Consider the following 21,349-nt stretch of genomic DNA (forward strand, 5'->3'; position numbering starts at 1 on the left):
CGAGAGGGGGAGACGAGATGGGTGCGAAACTATGCATTTTAAGAAACACCGGCACCGCCGCTCTTCCCTCAGACGATGACGAGTACTACAACGATGAGAGAGTCGATTACAGCAGATCGTTCCTGCGCAAGCTGAAGCTCCGTTGCCTGAATTACTTGAAGACAGAAAAGCACAAGAAGATGATATGCCAGCAGCATCAAGAGAGTATGGAGAAAGAGGATAGCACAACTCTAGAGCAGTTGCTCATTCGCTCTCCTAGCATTGAGATGATGGAAACTACTGGGTCATACTCTTGGAGACTATCCCCTAAGGTTTGTCCATTAACCATTAGTTGTTGTGATGAGAGTGAGAGTGAGATTGGGAGTTCATCCATTCATGGAGCTACTGTGACAGGAGATGAGCCTAGAAGAGAGAGAGTGGTTTCATCGAGTAGAAGGAGAAGCAGCAGTGGCAATACAAGGAGGGTGCGTTTTAAGTCACCTGAGGAGGCTGATATACATCTAATTCATTCCCATTATGATTCAGAGGAGTGCGAGGTGTAATCACTGGTGTGTTTAAATGCCCAGTTTTAACTTCTTTGTTGTAGTCTGGTTGTTAATTTCCTTTTGTTGATGATGTTTTGTTGCTTGCCTTTTTGTCTCAATGGCCCTGAAGATCTTATTTGTATTATCAGAATAAGAAAACTTGGTATAGGCTGGGGACAAATGTAGAAACCTCTTTAAACTTACTGCATTTGTTGCTTTACCTTTTTGACCTTCAAAATATATAAATTATCTTCTTGTATCTTATGTCCATACCACTTTATTCCTTCTGTTGGGCAAGTACTGCAGAATATGATAAAATATTCGGTTAAATAAAACTACAGTAAAACTACATATCCTTAGCCACCAAGTATAAAAGAAAGGGTAACTAATATGTAGGTTTTTCATGTTTAATCAAACTAATTTCTTAAACATTATTTGGTATCCATGAATCTTCAAGATTACACAAAAGCTTCCACATAAGCTAATCAGTATCTGGATAAAGAGATATCAAGAACCTATACTGGAGATAGGAGATGTCTCATGGAACAACAACCAACTTAATTAATTTTGGTTTATTGAAGTAATTAACTCAACAGCTACCTCTAATCATTTTAAAGCTTTCGCCAAATTTGTTTTCCTCTTTGATTTTTTGGCAAGGTCTCTGTCTCTACACAATTTACATTCGGAACATTTTCTTTTCTATGGAATTAAAAGTGTGAGACCATCATTTAAAACTTATATAGCAAGATATTCCAATAAAATAATTTCACTTTGGATGCCTCAAAGCTTAGCCTTACGTTCCAAGAAAGAAAGATGCCCTGGGAAGGCTTATTAGTTATTGCACAGAAGGTGTCTATTTATACCACTGGTAGCTGGTACAGTTTGTACTAATTTTCTCCTACATAAAAGAAGAGGCTCAATATGAATGTAATCCATTTAACACACCTACCACTATAATCCATTTAACACAACCTACCACTCTCCTTTATCTGAGGACTGCTTGGTGAGAAGTAGGGTCAGACAAGCTGATAAAAAGAGTTGGCACTTGCTAAGGCTGCAACAACAAATATACCTCCTCCCCTACACCATACTCTTCCTTGCACACATCATGGATAGTTTTCTAAAGAGCCAACTAGTCCTGGCAATTGGAGCACTAGTGCTATTCTCAATAGACCATGGAGGTGTTGGGGTATTTAGAGGGTGTGAAGCAACAATCAAAGGGGTTGATCATGTGGTTGGTGGTGATCCAGGGTGGGAGGCTAACACAGATGTTGCTACTTGGGCTGTGAACAAGATCTTTACGGTTGGAGATAGCATATGTGAGTCCACTTTTCATTTTGATACTCTAGTAAAGATTGAGCATGGTTTAGTTTGAATAGCATGAGACAATGTAATTTAACAGGGTTTGCATACTCTGCGGCAGAGGAGAGGATCGTTGAGGTAGAAAGCAAGGAGGAGTTCGAGTCATGCAAGGTCGGCAACCCCATCAGGATGTACACAGAGGGACTCAGTAGGGTGAGCCTTGAGAATGAAGGATCAAGATACTTCATCAGCAGCAGTTCGGAGAGTTGCAAGAATGGTCTCAAACTGCATGTGAATGTACAACCACAAAGCAAAGCAGTGAGAGAGATTAAGGGAGATGATGCAGTAAATAGAGGCGTAGCAGCTGAAGGGCCAAAACCCTCTTCTTGTTCTCACTTCCACCAGGGGTCTTCACTGAAGTGGTTTGCGATGGCTTTTATCTGTTTCATCATTAGTCTCAGAGGCCTTTGATCTGTTTCCCTTTCTTTTTGTGACTGTTGTGGAAGTTGGTCTTGGTTTTTACTTTTAATTTAACTCTTAAATTGTCTCCTCATTTAAACTTCATGTTTCCCTGAATTTTCAGTAGACTAGATGGAACGCAGAGATCTTGGTAATTACTTGTTACGGTTGTCACTCTGCTAAGCCTCATAACCTGATCCAAAATAAGAATGAGAATATTGTTGGGTTAAATGCTAAAAGTCAGGTTGCATAGAACATCAGATTAAGACCAGTGGCAAGGTTTCATTTCTCTGAAATACTATCCTTTCTGTTGTAATACTACCTATGATTTTTCATTTAATTGCATAAATGTGCATTTTAGCTTAGCTTACATGATGAAGTTTCCATCTAGCAACAGCCAAAGACTTTTTAAGATACACTGCTGCAATAGACTTGTAATCCAAATGTAATAACAGTTCTTACATTGAATATGGCATAAGCACAAACAAATAGTAGTTCTTCAAATAACCCGCCAATTATTCTGGCCTGTCTCTACAAATTCGACTCACACTTGTATGGAAGAAGGTGGAGAAGAACAAGTATTCTGTACACAGGATACAAATATAGCTCAGAGCCTCAGACGTGACGTATTGCATCATTGGTACAATTGCATTTGCACATTAGATTAGTTCAAATAATGCTGAGCTTTGCAGATGCTTATAGGTACTGAAAAGGACTGTTTACTAAAAGACTCAGAATTGGGTTGGTATTGACCACATCAGAGCAAACAAATATCCTCGAGTCCGAAGTGAATATATATGCATCTTGGAGTGTGAATCCATGGACAATTGGGAAAGGAAATCCTCGATTGAGATGAGAATTCACAAATGGCACAATGATATTATTCAAGAAATCCAGAACCACTGCCTGTATAACAGAAATAGTATTAAGGATTAGATGTTTGATATAATCTTGTGTTTAGTAGAGTTCAGTGAGTACTTGGAGGTAGCATAATTATCTGCAGATAGTAATCACAATAAAACATGAAACAAAAACAAAAAAAAGAAAAAGGAAAATAAAAATATTGTAGTAAAGATAGCATCGTTACTATCCACAACTATAATTAGGCATCATTAGTGCAGCTAGACTAGGGAGTGGTGGAAACATGATTCGCCGTTCAACATGAAGATGTAAATAATTTTGCTCTTTTCATGCCTAACGATGACCGACATAGCATACCTGAATTGAAGATATATTCAAGCTTCCGACTTCACTCCACTTCAGAGTGAGGGAGAGAGCATCTAATTCAGCTTTACCAGCTAAATTATTCTCTGACACCTCCACAATCCCGGAGACAGTAACTACCTGCAGAAACAATAATGAGAATTAAGGAAAAAAACAAAAAACAAAAAACAAGGAGATGACTATAATAATTTAGTAATTGGATTCAAGTCAAATACCAATCACCGTTATAAACTTACATTGCATTTGCACATATCATATGATTACAACATGACGTTAAATTGATCAATCATCCATAAGTATACTGGTATATACAAAAGAAGAACTTAATGGAAGCTGCAAAAGAAATAAAGCCTTGCAGACGAACAGAAAAAAGGTGTTGTATTTGTTAGCTTACCCCTGAAATAGATGCAACAGGAACAATCTCAGCACCAACCAGAACATTAACTATCGTGTCCAAATATATGGTAGTACCAATTTTCTCTTCTGTGATCCTCACGGCTGGAGATGAGGTTAAAGAAATATTCAGCAACATATCATCATTTGGATACGTGCTGTATAATTGAGGGATGAGCGATTTCCAGCTGGCTGTGTTCAAAATGGAATTATCAGGCAACTTGTCTACAATCCAATGCATTAAACCTACCTGAAAAGGGGAAAAAAATTGCAGCCCAGTAAATTTAATGCGACAACTCATTAAAAGAAGGGTAAAGTATATGGGGTAGTCCCTGTCTGTCCTGATATTGTGACTTTGTCCTTGAACTTTCTGCTCAAACAATTGGTTCCCAAACTTAATTCCAGTTTCATCCCTAGCCGCTGCAATTTTTTTTGACAATACATGACTTTTTCATATAAAGTGGCGCCTTTTTAAACCTGTCTGAGGTACAGAGAGAAGGAAGTAATTTAACAGGAGTAAATTAATCATTTCATTGGCAACCTAGATTTTTGACGGCGAGGATGGACGTGCAATATATGACAATGTTCAACGGCTATAGAGTTTAAGTGAAAAGTTCAGGGACAAAGTTCAGGGACAAAGTTCAATTATCGGAATAATACAGGAACTATCCATACAATTTACCCTTAAAGGAATGAGGCTCAAATAGTAGAAAAAGTTGCAAAGTACAAATTACCTGGAACAACACGGCTGATGCTGAGTTGAATACAACTTCATCAAAGGAAATTAAGAGCATTTTTGATGCACCACCACAACCAAGGGAGAAGTGCGGATGATTCAGCAAGTAGTTTAATTCAGGAACTTTATCTAGCAAAATGAATAAGCCATTGACATCGAACTCGACAGAGGAATTTCCATATAGTGGACCATTCACAAGAGTCACATTCAAAGCAACAAATTTATCCACATTGATTTTCTTTGGAATTTTTTGCAGTAGCTCATCGAGTTTTGATACTCCTTCAGTAATCCTTCGAGTGATTGCATTTTCCACTGCTGTTCGAATATGATTATGGAAAGCATCTACAAACCTACAAATTAATAAAAGAAGCATAGATGAATAAGAATATGCAAGGTGAGGCTTGTTGAGATGCTGGTGCAAGACAAACACAACAACAGGCGCATATGCAGCAGAACCATGCTATTTATTATATGCACTCAACCCAGTGTGCAAGCATATATGTTTTACCACCGTTAGAGTTCAGAGATGCACTTAAAAACTGTTGTCAAATATTCTTACAGGAAATAGTTAGATAACTAATTACTCAGCATTTATGTTCACAGCATAGCAAGGAGAGAATCAGCCTCGTTTATGGATACATATTCAATTATCTCTCAATGACAATAATAAGAACACAATGCATTGTGGATAACACAGTTTGGATGCCTATACACTTATAGAAGATAAGGGAACTGTTTGGATGTCTGAATTCAACATCCCATGGATAAATCAGTGTTTTACTCCTTTTCTTAGTAGAAAGATAAACGCAAAGTTCACCTGGAAATTTAACATCATCGAGTTAGACGGAACCAACCACTGAGAGAACAGGGATGTCCAATAAAAAATCTGAGAGTTTCAGTGGCAAAATTTACAATGACAGAGGAAATGGATGAGCTAAAAGTCAAGAACAGGACTACTAGAATTACTCATTCAGGTTTTTTGGGAGATAATAAATTGCCTCTTTGCTATTCCAAAAATTGGGATTCTAGAAGCTAAAGGTAGCCTTTTGGCCCTTTTCCCTTCTTTTTTTCTCTATTTCTCTCCTCATACACAAAGACTCGAGGGTGGACACCAAAGACAACCCAAATTCTTGAAACGAAGAATTATGTAATGCCAACTAACATTAGTTTAGGTATCTTCGGCAGAAAGTAACAAGGATGCATACCCTTGATAAAACCACGATGCTCCTCCAGTCACGGTTATGTCCAAGTCCTCTATATTGCAGCCGCACTCTAAGACAGTAAGCTCCAGAACCCCATTCTGATTCGTTACGCTCATGGTAAGCTCAACTTCCATGCCTTCAACCTTACCCAGAAGCAGGATACGAATTACCCTTCGTTGAGATAAGTATACAAATAAGAACAAAAGGGAAGAAACATACAGACCCCCAACAAGTCAACAACGTCAAAATGAAACAGAACTAGCAAAAGAAGCAGTTTTACAACAAAAAAACTTACTTTTAAGTAGAACCATAATTTTAAGGGAATAAAGATAAATTCATTGCACTAGTTATTCAAATATTCATGCTGTGTGATTGCTACAACTAAAATTGTCTACTTGATTATGCAAATCCACAGTTCCATGACAACAATACAAGTAAAATTTTCAAGAAATAAACCCTAGCACTCCCTGTTACCTGAACGGAAGCGTTTCCCCGATCAGAGATTGTGATAAGCCAGGTGCTGTACGAGTAACTCCAATCCATGCTCAGATACGCGGTGGCCCCCGAGGCGACGATCGCGAACGCCGAGTCCACGATCCGCACCGCGGAGGAGGAGACGTTGACCCCGTGGAGCGTGATGTTGGACGCCACCATGTGGACCGTCCCGATGAGCGGTATATGCACCGATTTCTCGATATCGGGGAGCTGGAGCGGCGTGAGAAACTCGATCGCCTGCTCCACGAGCACGTCCTTGGCGAAGCCGATCCCCTTCTCGGAGATCACTGCGGAGATGAATGCTTCGTCGTTGGCTTGTTGGTGAGCAATGGCCCAATCGGAGGACACGGAGACAAGGAGGAGAACGAGGAGGAGCGGCGGCGCCATGAGATGTTTCGGAAGGAAACCCTAGCTCGGAGAAGCGCTTCAGTTGTTGGGAGAAGCGCTTTTGGAGGTGTAGCGGAGGAGGAAGAAGACGAGGCCAATGATGAGAGTGGACTGTGGAGCAGCGCAAACGATACGGAACTGTGTCGCATGCGAGAAACGTCTAATCCGCCGTTCAGTGTACCAATGCTTGTTAGTGGACGGTCGTGATTGGCCACGGCGGATTAAATTAACCGTACACACCGCATGCGACACTGTCCCGCAGTGTGTCTTCGACTCGTACAACCCTATTTAAATCTTCAACGGTTCGATCCGGTTCCCCTCGATCCGGTTCGGGAAAAAAAAACCCGGTTCGCTAGATGTCGTCAGCAATATGAAAAGCCGTCTTTTCGGTGTTCCAATCTCTCACAGGGAAGGGAACACCGCGTGCCGCAGCGGAGGAGGACGAAGACGCGCCCCCGCGATCGATCTTTCTCCTCTCTCCTCTTCTCCTTCAAAAGGTAATAAACCAATCTCGCTTCCATCGTCAACCCTAATTTTTAGATTCGATTGCGTTCCCCTGTTCCTTCGATTCCCTTCGTTTGATCTCTCTACCTTATCCGCTTTTTGGAATTATAGCTGATTTGTTTGGGGTTTCTATTCTCCCGATCTGTGCTTTGAAGTTGTAGCTGATCGATTTGGTTTTCTTGTTCTCTGATCCAAATCGTAAGCTTTACGTAGCAGTTTATGTTGAAAGATTAGAGATTTTACTGCTAAAATCAAGGTGTACTGCGGTTTCATGAACTTGAATATGTTCAAATGCTATTCCTACTGATGATTTGATCGCTAATTTATATCTGGCCCTCTAAGACTGTGCTATGGATGTGCATAGCTTGCTTGAAGATTCATTAGGGCTAAGATTTGATCTTATACGTAGAGGAGAGCAGCTTTTGCAGTACATGAATGGGACTATTGTTTTGATTGGAAATTAAAAAAGCTGAAAACTGAAAAAAAAGAAAAGAAAAAAGAAGTAATTTATTTTTGAGGTCAGTTGCTCACTTCATTACGGTATTTTGATGCACTTTCCATAATGTAAATATTATAATTTAGTACTGATGTCTTGAATTTATGAAAATTTTCGACTCATATAATGCCAGCTAATTGGTTGGTTAGTTTTTTTTTTTTTTTTTTTTTTTTTCTCCAGGACTTTGTTTTATGCTTTGACACTAGAGCACAAAGAATCAACTCACAAGCAGTGAGAAGAAAATCTAATCTGCAACTAAAGTGCTAAAGAGTCACTTTTTTCAAGTTTCTTTCTTTTTCTGGTGATTTTCTTTGTTGAGCCCAGAAGATGTTGGAGAAAATTGGGTTGCCGGAAAAACCATCTATGAGAGGTGGTAGTTGGGTGGTTGATGCATCCCACTGCCAGGGCTGTTCTTCTCAATTTACCTTTATCAATAGGAAGGTAAGCATGCTGCTCATATCATTTTTTTATCATTTTTGTGTTTTGGTTTTGTCCATTCTAGTTTCCTCCTCTATTGCGAATAGTTCCTTAAACAGATATTTCAATAAATATGGTTGGATTCCATGATATCTTGTTTGCTATTTCCCATGCTATCTTCCTATAATAAAGATTTCCATTTTTGTTTTGTTGCTAGTTACATTGTTAGTTATTGTGGCGATGCTTTATTTTACTTGCTTTAGCAACTAATGCTTTAGTAGACGTAAGGTGAGCGTGATCTCATTTTTTACTTGCTAGTGATATTATGTGATATTTTCTCGCTTATTGCCGTATAAGATTGGATCACAGTAAATTGGTGAATGAAGATTAAAACTTCACCCATGTGCTTCTATCATCTCCTCTGATGTTCTTTTCTATTGGATAATCCAAAAGCTGTTTATTAATGTTGATAAATCTGTCAAAACATTTCTAAGTATGTATTGTGGCGTGCAGTTCCACTATTAAACTTACAATTATACAATTGCATTCTTTCCTGGCAATGACTTTGTTTGCTCTTTTTTTGGTTATAGCATCACTGTCGTCGATGTGGAGGCTTGTTTTGCAATACTTGCACCCAGCAGAGGATGGTTTTACGTGGACAAGGTGACTCACCTGTTCGAATCTGTGAACCTTGTAAAAAGATTGAGGAAGCAGCACGGTTCCAATTGCGTCATGGACACAAAGGTGGTTCTACAAAAGGTCAGCACTTCATTTTCTTATTTTTAAAATATGCAGCGCTTAATTTTCTTAGTCAAGTGATTTTGAAGTTATTCAATAATGTATCCTAATCCTACTTATTGGGTTGTTGAACAGTTCACATCATAGAACAATGTCATCCATTTAATCTAGATCAAGAAATGTTTACATTCTCATTATTCTTGTAACAGGTAGACCAAGAGAAGTCTCAAAACAGGAAGAAGATGTTATAAGTGAGATTCTTGGTGCTGATGGGAAGCAGCCTGTAAAATCTGGAAAAGGGTCACATGGTGCTAGTATTTCTAACCTTCATAGGTATGAAACTAGTACTTCTCGTTCAAATTTGAAGGACGTCTCGGCTATTTTAGAGGATGATGGAGATATCATTAGAAGCGTTTCTGTTGAAAAGCACGTTGCTTTGGACTCCACTACCCCGGAGGAGCTTCGCCAACAATCTGTAGAGGAGAAGAACAAATATAAAGCCCTAAAGGCAGAAGGGAAATCTGAGGAAGCACTTAAAGCGTTTAAGCGCAGCAAGGAGCTTGAGAGGCAAGCTGGAGCATTGGAAATCGCCAGAAGAAAGAGGAGCAAGATGGCTTCTTCAAAGGCTTCTGTTTCACATGTAGCGGATAATACACAGAACAGAGATGAGAGCAAAGAACCAAGCAGTCAAAAGAACTTGGTCGCCAAAAAAGGTAAAGAGGAGAAGGTTGATCTAGCATCTGAACTTAGAGAATTAGGCTGGTCAGATGAAGACATTCATGTTGCTGATAAAAAGCCAGAAAAGCTAAGTTTGGAGGGCGAGCTGTCAAACCTTATTGGAGAAATTATGCCAAAGCCCTCCAATGGTAGGAAAACAACTGCTATAGACAAATCTGAGGTTACCGCTCTTAAGAGAAAGGCTCTCACGCTGAAGCGAGAAGGGAAACTTGCTGAAGCGAAGGAAGAACTGAAGAGAGCTAAAATATTGGAAAAGCAGCTAGAAGAGCAAGAGCTTTTGGGAGAAGCTGAAGAGTCAGATGATGAGTTGTCAGTCCTGATTCGTGGAATGGATGATGACCCTCAGGATGGACTCTTAATGGATGATGCGAAAATCCCAGCTGTCAATTTTGAAGACATTTTAGGTGCCTCGGATGATTTTGCCGTAGATGGCAACTTTGAGGTGACGGAGGATGACATGAATGACCCGGATTTGGCCGCTGCTTTACAGTCAGTTGGTTGGGCTGAAGATGATCGTGATGAACAAGCAGATCAGGGATCCTTGCAGGAAAAAGTGCTTACCCTCAAGAGAGAAGCACTTCTCCAGAAGCGAGCAGGCAATGTTGTTGAGGCAAAATCACTGCTTAAGGAAGCCAAAGAACTCGAAAGAGATTTAGAAGCTACAAAATCTGATCCAAGGAATTTAGGGACAGAATCTAAACAGAAATTCTCTCTTTCTCAAGTTTCTGAAACCTCGAAGGTCGTTGCTGAATCAGTGGATTTGTATGTTAAGCCGGCACCAAAAAGTAAGATGGCTATTCAGAAGGAGCTTTTAGCTATTAAGAAGAAGGCACTTGCGTTGAGAAGGGAAGGGAAGTTGAGTGAGGCAGAGGAAGAGCTGAAGAAAGGGAAAATTCTCGAGCAACAATTGGAAGAGATGGAAAATGCATCTAAAATACCAGTAACTAAATCAGACAAGAAGAATTTAGAGGCAATTCCTGCGCAAGTAGATTTTGCAGAGGAAGGAGTAGAGGCCCAGGTAACAGATCAGGACATGAAAGACCCAGCCTTACTATCAGTATTGAAAAATTTGGGTTGGAATGAAGATGATGATGAAAATGGTGAACCCCTGAGGAATAATCCTTTACAGAATTCCCCTCCTGTAATTTCTTGGAAGGCGACAAAAAGCAAAGGCGAAATTCAGAAGGAATTGCTGGCCTTGAAAAGAAAAGCCCTTGCATTGAGACGTGAAGGGAGAACTGAAGAGGCCGAAGCAGAGCTTGAAAAGGCGAAGGTATTGGAAAAACAAATGGCAGAGATGGAAGTTTCTAGCAATACCAACTCTGGGGAGGAGGAACTACATAGTTCTGGGCTTTTGGCTCCCCAAAAGAAACATAATAATCAAGAAGCTGCTAATCAAGGAGAAGTTGAATCGCATATTTCTGGAAAGTCGGTTCTTCTTGCTGAAGAAAGTTCTCGAGAACATTTAATCCCATCAATTCAATCAGGCCAATCTTCAAACTTGTTAGATGTTTTGGCTTTGAGCAGCGGAAAGACTGTACAATCATCTACTGAGGAAACTGTACATAAAGAAACACATCAAAGAATCAAGTCTACTAAAGAAGAGAGAATAGGTGGTGACAACGAAGTGCTGCTTCAGACAGCTCCAGAGTCCCAGCTGCTGCAGCAAAAAGAAGCTATTGTTGCTGGTATAAGGGATAAGGTAGCAGCAGAAGTAGAAGAAAAGGTGACACATGGCAATGAGACCCTCAAGGAACAAATACTATCTCACAAAAGAAGGGCTGTTGCTCTAAAAAGAGAAGGGAAGTTGGCGGAAGCGCGAGAAGCACTCAGGCAGGCAAAGCTCTTAGAGAAGAGCTTGGAGGACGGGCAAGAAGCCAGTGTGGGTAATAAAGAAGCCCCACCTTCTGCTTCTGTCGGCAGCCCTTCGTCAATAAAGCAAGATGTTGAGCCCAAACAATCTCACAAGCCAATTTCTTCCCGCGATCGTTTCAAGATCCAACAGGAGTCCCTCTCTCACAAGCGTAATGCCCTGAAGCTGCGAAGAGAAGGAAAAGTGGCAGAAGCAGAAGCCGAGTTTGAACTAGCCAAAGCATTAGAGAGCCAATTAGAAGAATCCGAAGCCCAAAGTTCAAGCAAATCAGAGGTGGTCGATGATGCAGCTGTGGAGGATCTGCTCGATCCTCAACTCTTATCTGCGTTAAAATCTATTGGTTGGCAAGATTCTGATATTGTTGCTAAGCCTTCTGAGAAAGCAGAAGCTAAGCAGAGTGTTGCAAAGAGTGGAAACTCTAATGTGGAGAGAATTAATCTTGGTAATCCTAATGTCGAGAGAACTAATCTCGAAGAACAGATTAAAGCTGAGAAGCTCCGAGCCCTAAACTTGAAAAGGGCTGGTAAGCAAGCAGAGGCTTTGGAAGCTCTTCGTGCAGCCAAGCGGCTCGAGAAGAAGCTTGCTTCCTTAGGTTAATATCTTGGACCAATCCAATCTGAGGCCGAAATACGCTGCATGCTGATTTTATGATCCTCATTTATATTGGCGGGATGCTGGTCTGAGAAACCGTAACCCAAAAAGGAGTAAACAGAAGAAGCTTATCTTCGTTGGTTATAAAATAAGTACTCCGTCAATTCGTTGTATGAAATACCTGCAAGCATCATACGTACTTGATAGCTATTATGATTATGGCAGTTTGTGTATGAAAATTTGATCAAGAATTTTTTTAAAAGAAATGTGGGAACAGTGATCACCCTTATCACCCTCGAGTTTGTTGTTTTTTATTTCGAAAGTATATCCATCCTTGTCCTGTATACTTAAAACCAAATTCAGAGCTATAGTTGATGCATTCTGTAAGTATTTCACGTTTGATAATCATCGATGGTACAGTATACTATTATCAGTACATACATAACGTATGATGATAAACATTATGGTGCAGTATACTTGTAGACTCCCATTATTATTGGTATTTTTTTTTTCCCCTCCGCTTTTGGATGTTGAAAATAGCAGGGTACGAACTGTCATTGACAAAGAGATGTGGTAAATTTGGTAACACTCACAAGGTAAACTTGAGTAAGTGTAATATATATATACTTATTATTTCAAAGTCATAAGTTGTTTTTTGCTATTATTACATCGAAATAACACAAACACAACACGCGCATATATGTAGGGCGCACACACGCATATGTATATACTATATGGTGTTGACGAAAATACATAGATTCCATTATAAAGATTCATCTACGACTATTGCTTGATCATCACCCTCTCCTCTTCAAGGCAAAGACTAACGCAAGATGCTTTGCTTTTCCCTTCAAGAGGTGCCTTGCAACATTTTTTGCATACCTTGAGAACAGCTCATCAATTATGCCCTCTCCAAAATGTCTGCAAATTATGGGTTCTACCACTGCTCTTATGCACTTGGCCACATTTGCACTGCTCCCGAGATTGTCGAGCACGAAATCGTCGCTCGAATCGTCAAACGGGTCCCAACTTGACTCAAAAAAATGCGCTCGACCGATGTCGAAGAGCCCTCCCTTTTGAATCACATCCTTAACCTCCTCCATGGTAGGTGCATACATTGGTATTTTGAAGGAGCACAGTTTTTCCCTCTCCACAAGTCCCTAAATATCCAAAATTTACTATAGTTACAAAATTTGCACAATTTCTCTAGGATATACATATCAAGTTAGGCCAAATAGGCTCCAAGATTTTGGTGGCAAAAAAAGAGGAATAAATTAAAATTAGCATATCACAAAAAAATATATATATATATATTTTACCTCTAAGACCATGTCATGAAGTGCTTCTTGTAGTAATCCCCAAAGATATCTTAAATCTCCTAGTGACATGTTCTTCTCACTCCCCAGAAATGTTAACACCATTTGTCCTCCGGGAAGAAGTTCTTCGTGGCGAAACTTGAGAAAATTTGAGAAGCTATCTTTGAATTCTTCTTTATATAAATTCACCACCCAAGGGGGACTTGTCTCTCCAATATAAATGTTTCCTTCGTCTAATAGAGCGCCTGTTTTGCTCTCAAGCCCTTCAGGAATCTAAATAAACGAAAATTGCCCAAATATGTTCTTTTTCAAGAGTCTATGAGATGTAAAAGCTCGATAGATTTAATAACGAAGAATTCGGGTTTCAGGAAAATAGTACTGGAAATCAAAGAAAATTTCTCTTTACAAACAATATATGAACATATATTTGCTTGCATACATACTCATGTATGTATGCCTTATTCTTTTTATACATGTATATATGACTGTTTTTAAGGAGAAATTCCCTTTTTATGTGTTAGTTGGACCTCATATATATATAGTTATTAGTCTTAAAAATTTTACAGCAATTTACCAGAGAGTGGTATTTTTAATATCACTTCCCCTCAAATAGGACTCAAATTCAATTTTTTTTACTTTGATATTATATTAAATTATATGAAACAATCATTTTCTCCATAAAAATTAAGTTACAAGAAAATATTGTTTTTAATATTTATATTTAACAAATTTTATGCTTTAATAACAGTTATGCTGCATGCAGTCTCAAAATTAATAAATTATTAGCATATATACATACATATAATTAAGGATAATAAACACACAATTTCGAATCGGAAACCTCGTCACATATTTTTTTCTTTTTAACAGCTACCCTTACGTGCATGCAAAACGTGTCTAATTAATTTTTTGTGATTTTCTTAATTTTGTAAGTAAGTTAATTTATTATGAATCCTCTTGGTATACATAAATATGTACCTGTGGGAGCCACATGAGGCAATAGGAAGAGTGAAAGAAGTGGACGGTTTGAGGCGGAAAAAGTCTCCCGTAGAAGGAGCCCGGCAGTCCTACAATGTAGTATGGAAGGAATTTCTTCTCGTCCACTTTCTTTTCAAACCGCTCCAGAGATCGAAAAATATTGTTAAAATCGTTCGCGGGCAGGTCGTTCAAGAAGAACTGCAGGTCGGGCGGGCGACGGCCCGTCCTCCTGCACTGCTCGGCCACCACTTGGATCACTTCCGACGCCACCAGAAGCGTGTTCGGCCCTGACGAGCAGCCCAAGTCCGCCGCGACCATCCTCTCCGGAAGGAGGGTTATGTAAATCGCTCCAATTGCCTCCTCTATGATGGTCTTGGTCTCCAGTATAGCCTTCTCCTAAGATTCATCAATTTACCAAGCAAAAGAGATCATCGATCAATCGAACGATCGGTGTACGCATTTAAATGTGATGAACAGCAGATTAGAACGCCTTACCGTGGAAAGGCTCTTTATATAATTTTTTACATGGCGTTGTTATTGGGGCACATGTGTGTGTATATATAGAGAGTTAGGATAAAATACTATTTGCAGCAAATAAACAGATTTTATTTTCGATGATAGAGCTTCCAAATCGATAATCGACACTGTTGAATATGGTCTATACCACTTAAAGTATATAGAAATTAAATTCTCATTGACCTAATGATCAAAGATTGCAAATTTTATTATTTTAATGATCAATCGATATCAGACGTTTGCTCGTTTAATAATACAAAAGAATTCAAATTAGAATTTTTTTAAAACTATTTAAACAAGATCTACACTCTTGATCTAGGTTATAAGAATTATAGCATCACTTTTTGAAGGATATTTATTTTTAGCCATTCATTTTTATATTTATTTGATGTATAAAAAATAATATTGAAAAAAAATATGAAATTTAATATATAGATACTTTTAGTAGTTTCAGATCATATTCAACGGTACCGACCATGGATTCGGAAGCTCTATCATCAAAAATAAATTGATAGTAATGAAATCTACTTGCTACCAATAGTATTAATTCTAACTCAACTCTCTCTCTCTCTCTCTCTTTCTCTCTCTCTCTATATATATATGTCCGAATAATATATAATGCTGCTTAATAACATGATATTTGGAAAATGGCATTAGGAGAAGCTCCAAATTAGAAAAAAAAAAAATTTCAGAACGCAAACTCATTTGCCTGCATTTCGCTACGGCAGAATTTTCAAAATGTATGCAATTCTAAATAACCATAATTAAAAGCAGCAGAAGCAGAAGCAGAAGCATATATATATATACATATATATATATACATATATACATATATATATATACATATATACATATATATATATCATTAAAAAAAACAAAAGGAATTATCTTAACTTGAAGCCTGGAATTGGTGGCATAGCTGGTCTCTCCTGCGCCACCAACCATGCAAAGTGCTTCCTCCACCCTCATCGTACGTAGCTGCAATAGATATGTGAGGAGCTCTTAAGGTTAGTGTCCTCTATTTATAGGCTCCAATCCCATTGAGAAAAAAATAAAATACAATAAAATAAATGGAAGCAACTTAATTAGGTGTTGGATATACTAATAATTAAAGTTTGTTTAGCTAGTACGGGTCCCACTGTGCGTAGTACCATTTAGATCTATGTGGTTGCCATTCCCCTACACTTCTCACTCACTTGTTGGAAGTTCAAAATCAAATCAGTTAGGAAGTATTTGGTTTCACATGCGACTTGTTGGAAGTTCAAAATCAAATCAGTTAGGAAGTATTTGGTTTCACGTGCGTAAAACTGTTAAAAATATTCTCGGTGGAAAAAGAAATTTTGGAGGAAAATAAATTTTACGTCTTTAGTGTTTGATTTATAGGAAAAGAAATAATAATTTTTCATCGCGGTTGTTTGGTTGAAAAAAATATATATGTAAATAAACCATATATATCTGGGTTTTGGGTTGAAGTGGAGTTCGTTGAAAACTATTTTTTTCCCGCTGTTTGTTTCGTAGTTATGAAAGTGAAGTTTCATTAATTCTGCTGTTTGTTTGATAGAAAGTGTATGATATAAAATTATAATTTATATATACATAATAAATAGTTTAATAAATAAAAATAATATAATTATATTTTTATATAATTAAAATTTAATTTAAAATAACTAAATTATTTTTTTATACATAAATTATAGTAATACAATAATAAAATTATACAGTAAAAATAATATTAATACTTAATTAATCAATTTTTATTATATTTTAATTGTCCAAACTAAATAAAAAAAAAATAGCTTGCAACAACTAATTAATGAGAGCTTGCAATATAGCTCATACTTCTTTTGGATGCACCCAGCACATTCTAAACCGGCTATAAGAAATGCATCAAACATAAATTTCTATAATATAATAAATTATTTAAATATTTTATATTATATATATTTTATTTTATTTTATTTTATATTTTACGGTACTAAACGTCTCCACTTATATTAACAACCAATGAGAGCTTGCCATATAGGTCATAGATATTTTGGATGCACCCATTGCATATAAACCGGCTATAAAAAATACATCAAATATAAATTTCTATAATATAATAAATTATTTAAATAATTTATATATTATTAAATATTTGATCAATTATCTAATATATTTTTGTAGTGTATAAAATATTAGTATATATCAAGTGCAAATAAAAATTTCTCCTCTCTTGAAGTCAAGAGAGCACTTTATTAAGCGTTCTATTGCCACATTTTAAAACGTTCAATAGAGATTTTAAAAGTTAATCCAGTAAACATATTTAAGTTATTATACTTTATAGATCAAATATATTTTATTAAGTTTTTATATCGAAAATTAGTTTTTTAATAAAAGTTGTGGTGTATGGTGTGTTCACCAAATGCATATAATATTTTTTTCTTTCTCGATTCAATTTTTAGTTTGATTATAATTAAATTATAGAATATATAGCTATTAAAACTATTAAATTTGATTGAGTTTTTAAGTGAGTGATTAGAAAACTTTAATTCTACACATAGTGAAAAATTAATGAAAAGTCGCCTAGGTGACCATGCACCACCTGTTTTTTGCAGCAACACTTTTCATTTTCCGCTCATTTTGGATGAAAAATGAAAAGTCCTCTTTTTCCCAATATCTGTAAAAATATTTTATATGAAAAAAAATTTTACACCGAACCAAACAGATTGAAAAAAAATTTCAACTGAAAAATGGTTTTTCATGTTTTTTTACACCGTTCCAAACATCCCCTTAGCTAAAAACTGATGCACATTTTGGACTGTTTGGTTCAACATAATTATAAATACAATTTAATTAAAGATATATAAAATTAAAAATATAGTAATTATAATTATATATTTTTTATTTGGTTGGAAAAGCGCTACAACTATTAATTTTTTTTGGTGTCATATTTACGAATTTATATCATTTAATATATGGGATATACGATTACCTTGTGTAGGAAAGGAAAAAAAAATCAATTTAAAAGGTTATTAGTAAGATTAGCTTATCTTTATTTAAAATTACTCTTTTCAAGTACTGCAATTGAAACTGCGATCAATTTAGGTACAATTTCAACCGTTGCAATTGGACCTTCTACTACAATTCTAATTGCAGAAGTTAAATTTACATGTATCAAAATAAATATTAAATTTAAATCTGCATATAAATATTTGCAATACAGTTCTGACTCTGTATAATCATATCAACGCGTTTGCGGTCGTTTTCAATTCCAAAAATACCCACCACATTCAGTGGTTTAGAATGAATCTTTGCGATATTCAACGGTGCACATCATGCCCCCCTTTCATGCATGATAACTACGTACGGACTCTCTCCCTCCTCATGTAAATTTATGGATGATCATTTTGCAAACAAAGATTATTATTGCATTCTTGTATCCAATAGTTATGATCTTTGCTTACATATTTATTTTAATATAAATGAAATTCTATACGTATATATGCATTGTAATTTTTTTTTTTTCATTTCAGGATTGTAATATTTTGAAATTAGTTTGGATATATCTAAAACGAAACAAGCTAAATTTAATTTCAGTAAAACAGTATTTGGGGAAATTTCAAACAAATTTACTTGTTTGGTATTCATGATATCATTATATTATGTGTTTGATATCTCTATAGAATGCACAGAAATTTTTAAAAGTATTTGACTCTATAGCAACTTTTACTAAATCCTTTTTTCTAAATCACTTTTTATAATCAACTTTTACTATACTGATATCTTTTTTTGGAAATTATTTTCATTAAATCTATACAGCAAATAAAATGAATTAAAACCTTTTAAATTTTACGTATCAATTTCAAATAAAATACGGTTGAGAAAGTTATGCCCCATTCTGTAAAATATCTTCTTATGATTTATTTTTCAGTATCAACATTTACTAGTTTTTTTTAATTAATTTTATTAAATTCTTCGAACTTGATGTGCAAACTATATATATATATATATATATTTATCTAATTTATGTATGCTCCAATTAGAAATTATATAGTATTTTTATGTTTCTTAATAAAATATGTTTTAATTTTTAATTTAAGAATATTGGTTTATTTGCTAACATTTTTTTTTTTCAAAAAAAAAAAAAAGACAAACACCCTCCGCTTACGTAACTCCATGACGTAACTCCCACTAACGTAACTTGCTTTCGTCTAGATCCCTATTTATTATTAGCCGAAGGAAAAAATAAAAAAAAAAAAAAGAATCCAAGAGTCACATTATTAATACAGTAGTCCGGCTATGATATTACTGTAGCACTAAATATTTGGTACTATCAAATTTTTCGTCATTCGATTTAATTTTTTAATTATTTTTATTCGTTAAATTATATTATTAAACTAATAATACACTCAATCTTAGAGATCTATATCATTCTAATTGTATATTTTCGTAATCTACGGGCCAAAAATCTAATAGTATTTAAGCCTAAATTATTAGTACAGTGTCATCTATAAATCAAATTATTTTTGTAAAAATCATCCATCAAATCATAATAATTTTAAAATTTTTATTATTTTATTTTTTTTAAAAAAAAATATTAGTTGACTGAAATATATAAAATAATATAATATGATTGTTAAATAATAGGTACCGTCCTTTTTCTAGTTACGTAACTAGCTTCTCCCTCCCCCCCCTCCCTCTCTCTCTCTCTCTCTCTCTCTCTCTCTCGGCAACCTCCCTTGCAAGTCTTTCTAACTCGGTCTTTCTCTCTCTCTCTCTCTCTCGGCAACCTCCCTCGCAAGTCTTTCTAACTCGGTCTTTGTCTCTATCCATCCAAATATTTTTATATTTAAAAAAAATATATGTTTATGTTTCTTAATAAGGCAACCTCCCTCGCAAGTCTTTCTAACTCGGTCTTTATTTCTATCCATCCAAATATTTTTATATTTAAAAAAAATATATGTTTATGTTTCTTAATAAAATATGTTTTAATTTTTGGAAATTAAAAATTATATAGTATATATTTTTATGTTTCTTACTAAAATATGTTTTAATTTTTAATTTAAGAATATTGGTTTATTTGCTAAGATATTTTTTTTTCAAAAAAAAAAAAAAGACAAACACCCTCCGCTTACGTAACTCCATGACGTAACTCCCACTAACGTAACTTGCTTTCGTCTAGATCCCTATTTATTATTAGCCGAAGGAAAAAATAAAAAAAAAAAAAAGAATCCAAGAGTCACATTATTAATGACAGTGCAATCGTATAAATCAATTGTTTTCTGAAAATTATTCATCCGATCTTAATTTTTTTTAAAAATATTTATTATTATTTTATTTTTTCTCCAAAAAATATTAATTAACTGATGATATATAAAATATGATATAATATGATTGTTAAATAATAGTACGCGTATTCTTATATTAAGCGTAACTCGCCTTGGTTTTTGTTGTTTTCTTTTTCGATTATTTTTGCTTTCTCTCTCTCTGTCTTCGTCCTCTAATCTGCCAAGCATTTCGGAGCTTTTTGATTTCAGCGTAAAATTGTGAAAAAACAAAATTCACAAAAAAAAAATTCAAAAAAAAAAATTTACCGCCGCTTTAGTATTTTATTTATAAAAAAAATAATTTTTCATTATAATTATTTGGTTGAAAAGAAAAGATATAGATAGAAAATATATTATATATTTTTTTATTATATATATATATATGTGTGTGTACGCGCGTGTAAAATGAAAAGGAGAGAGAGGGGGTCCACGAGGCACGTGGACTCTCTCTCACGCAATCCACGAGATGAGGGGACCTTGTGAATCGCATGCAAGAGAAGACCCTTGAGCCACATTTTTAATACAGAGGTTTTCGTTTTCAGCTTGCTATCAGCAAGGAAACGAAAACTTTTAATTTTCTTAAAATATTTAAAATTTATTTTTGTGAAATTTTTTTATGAGTAACTAAATATTAGAAAGTTATTTTTCAAGTAAAATTTTTTTTTTGAATGATTCTACGGTGTACCCAACACGCTAGATCTCTTTCTAACTCTTTCCTCGTAGGTGTGAACACTCCGTCCACCCCCCATGTGATGTGACTTTGATGGAATAGCAATAAAATATGCAAATAACACATGATACATATGTACTCTATATTTTTTAATTCTTTACTCTTTTTTCTATTCAATATATTCGAGCATATAAGTTCATATACAATATGGTATTAAATATTATCATCTTACTAATGTTATCATTGTTTATGCCAAGTTGATGTCTTCTTATGAACTTTGGATGAATCAAATTAATTAATCCATACATGAAACTAGTTTATAAAAGATGGCATAAACTATAAATCTACGAGGAAATATATTAAAAGATAAATTGGTATCGCATGTATGAAAAGCATAGTTGGTTTTATGCTTTTTGGAGCGAGTCTAATTAATGTGGGTTGACTTTGAGCCGGCTTATTAATATGCACGTACGGTAATTTG

General features: G+C 35.6%; 4 protein-coding genes across 6 annotated transcripts; 2 read left to right on the forward strand and 2 right to left on the reverse strand.

Annotated features, from left to right (window-relative positions):
- On the forward strand, positions 1,617-2,556 carry LOC109711373 (uclacyanin 1-like). The gene is made up of 2 exons (XM_020234383.1): positions 1,617-1,843; positions 1,927-2,556. Exons 1-2 carry the CDS (start codon positions 1,633-1,635, stop codon positions 2,295-2,297), a joined length of 582 nt encoding a protein of 193 aa, XP_020089972.1. The 5' UTR covers positions 1,617-1,632; the 3' UTR covers positions 2,298-2,556.
- LOC109711370 (putative BPI/LBP family protein At1g04970) lies at positions 2,698-6,807 on the reverse strand. Its single transcript, XM_020234381.1, has 6 exons — positions 6,315-6,807; positions 5,844-5,983; positions 4,637-4,988; positions 3,904-4,152; positions 3,504-3,629; positions 2,698-3,191 (listed from the first exon to the last, which is right to left on the reverse strand). Exons 1-6 carry the CDS (start codon positions 6,720-6,722, stop codon positions 2,982-2,984), a joined length of 1,485 nt encoding a protein of 494 aa, XP_020089970.1. The 5' UTR covers positions 6,723-6,807; the 3' UTR covers positions 2,698-2,981.
- LOC109711386 (nuclear autoantigenic sperm protein) lies at positions 7,081-12,515 on the forward strand. 3 transcript variants are annotated; one of them, XM_020234396.1, is made up of 4 exons: positions 7,081-7,219; positions 7,903-8,163; positions 8,730-8,898; positions 9,087-12,515. In XM_020234396.1, exons 2-4 carry the CDS (start codon positions 8,050-8,052, stop codon positions 12,083-12,085), a joined length of 3,282 nt encoding a protein of 1,093 aa, XP_020089985.1. In that variant the 5' UTR covers positions 7,081-7,219; positions 7,903-8,049; the 3' UTR covers positions 12,086-12,515. The 3 variants fall into 3 exon arrangements, with proteins under 3 accessions (XP_020089985.1, XP_020089986.1, XP_020089987.1); XM_020234397.1 differs by having other exon boundaries at positions 7,117-7,219; positions 8,047-8,163; XM_020234398.1 differs by having other exon boundaries at positions 7,124-7,219; positions 8,050-8,163.
- LOC109711387 (anthranilate O-methyltransferase 1-like) lies at positions 12,682-15,898 on the reverse strand. The gene is made up of 4 exons (XM_020234399.1): positions 15,784-15,898; positions 14,374-14,769; positions 13,399-13,668; positions 12,682-13,239 (listed from the first exon to the last, which is right to left on the reverse strand). Exons 1-4 carry the CDS (start codon positions 15,856-15,858, stop codon positions 12,877-12,879), a joined length of 1,104 nt encoding a protein of 367 aa, XP_020089988.1. The 5' UTR covers positions 15,859-15,898; the 3' UTR covers positions 12,682-12,876.

This window comes from Ananas comosus, linkage group 6 (genome assembly GCF_001540865.1).
Source record: "Ananas comosus cultivar F153 linkage group 6, ASM154086v1, whole genome shotgun sequence".
Taxonomy (NCBI): Eukaryota; Viridiplantae; Streptophyta; class Magnoliopsida; order Poales; family Bromeliaceae; genus Ananas; species Ananas comosus.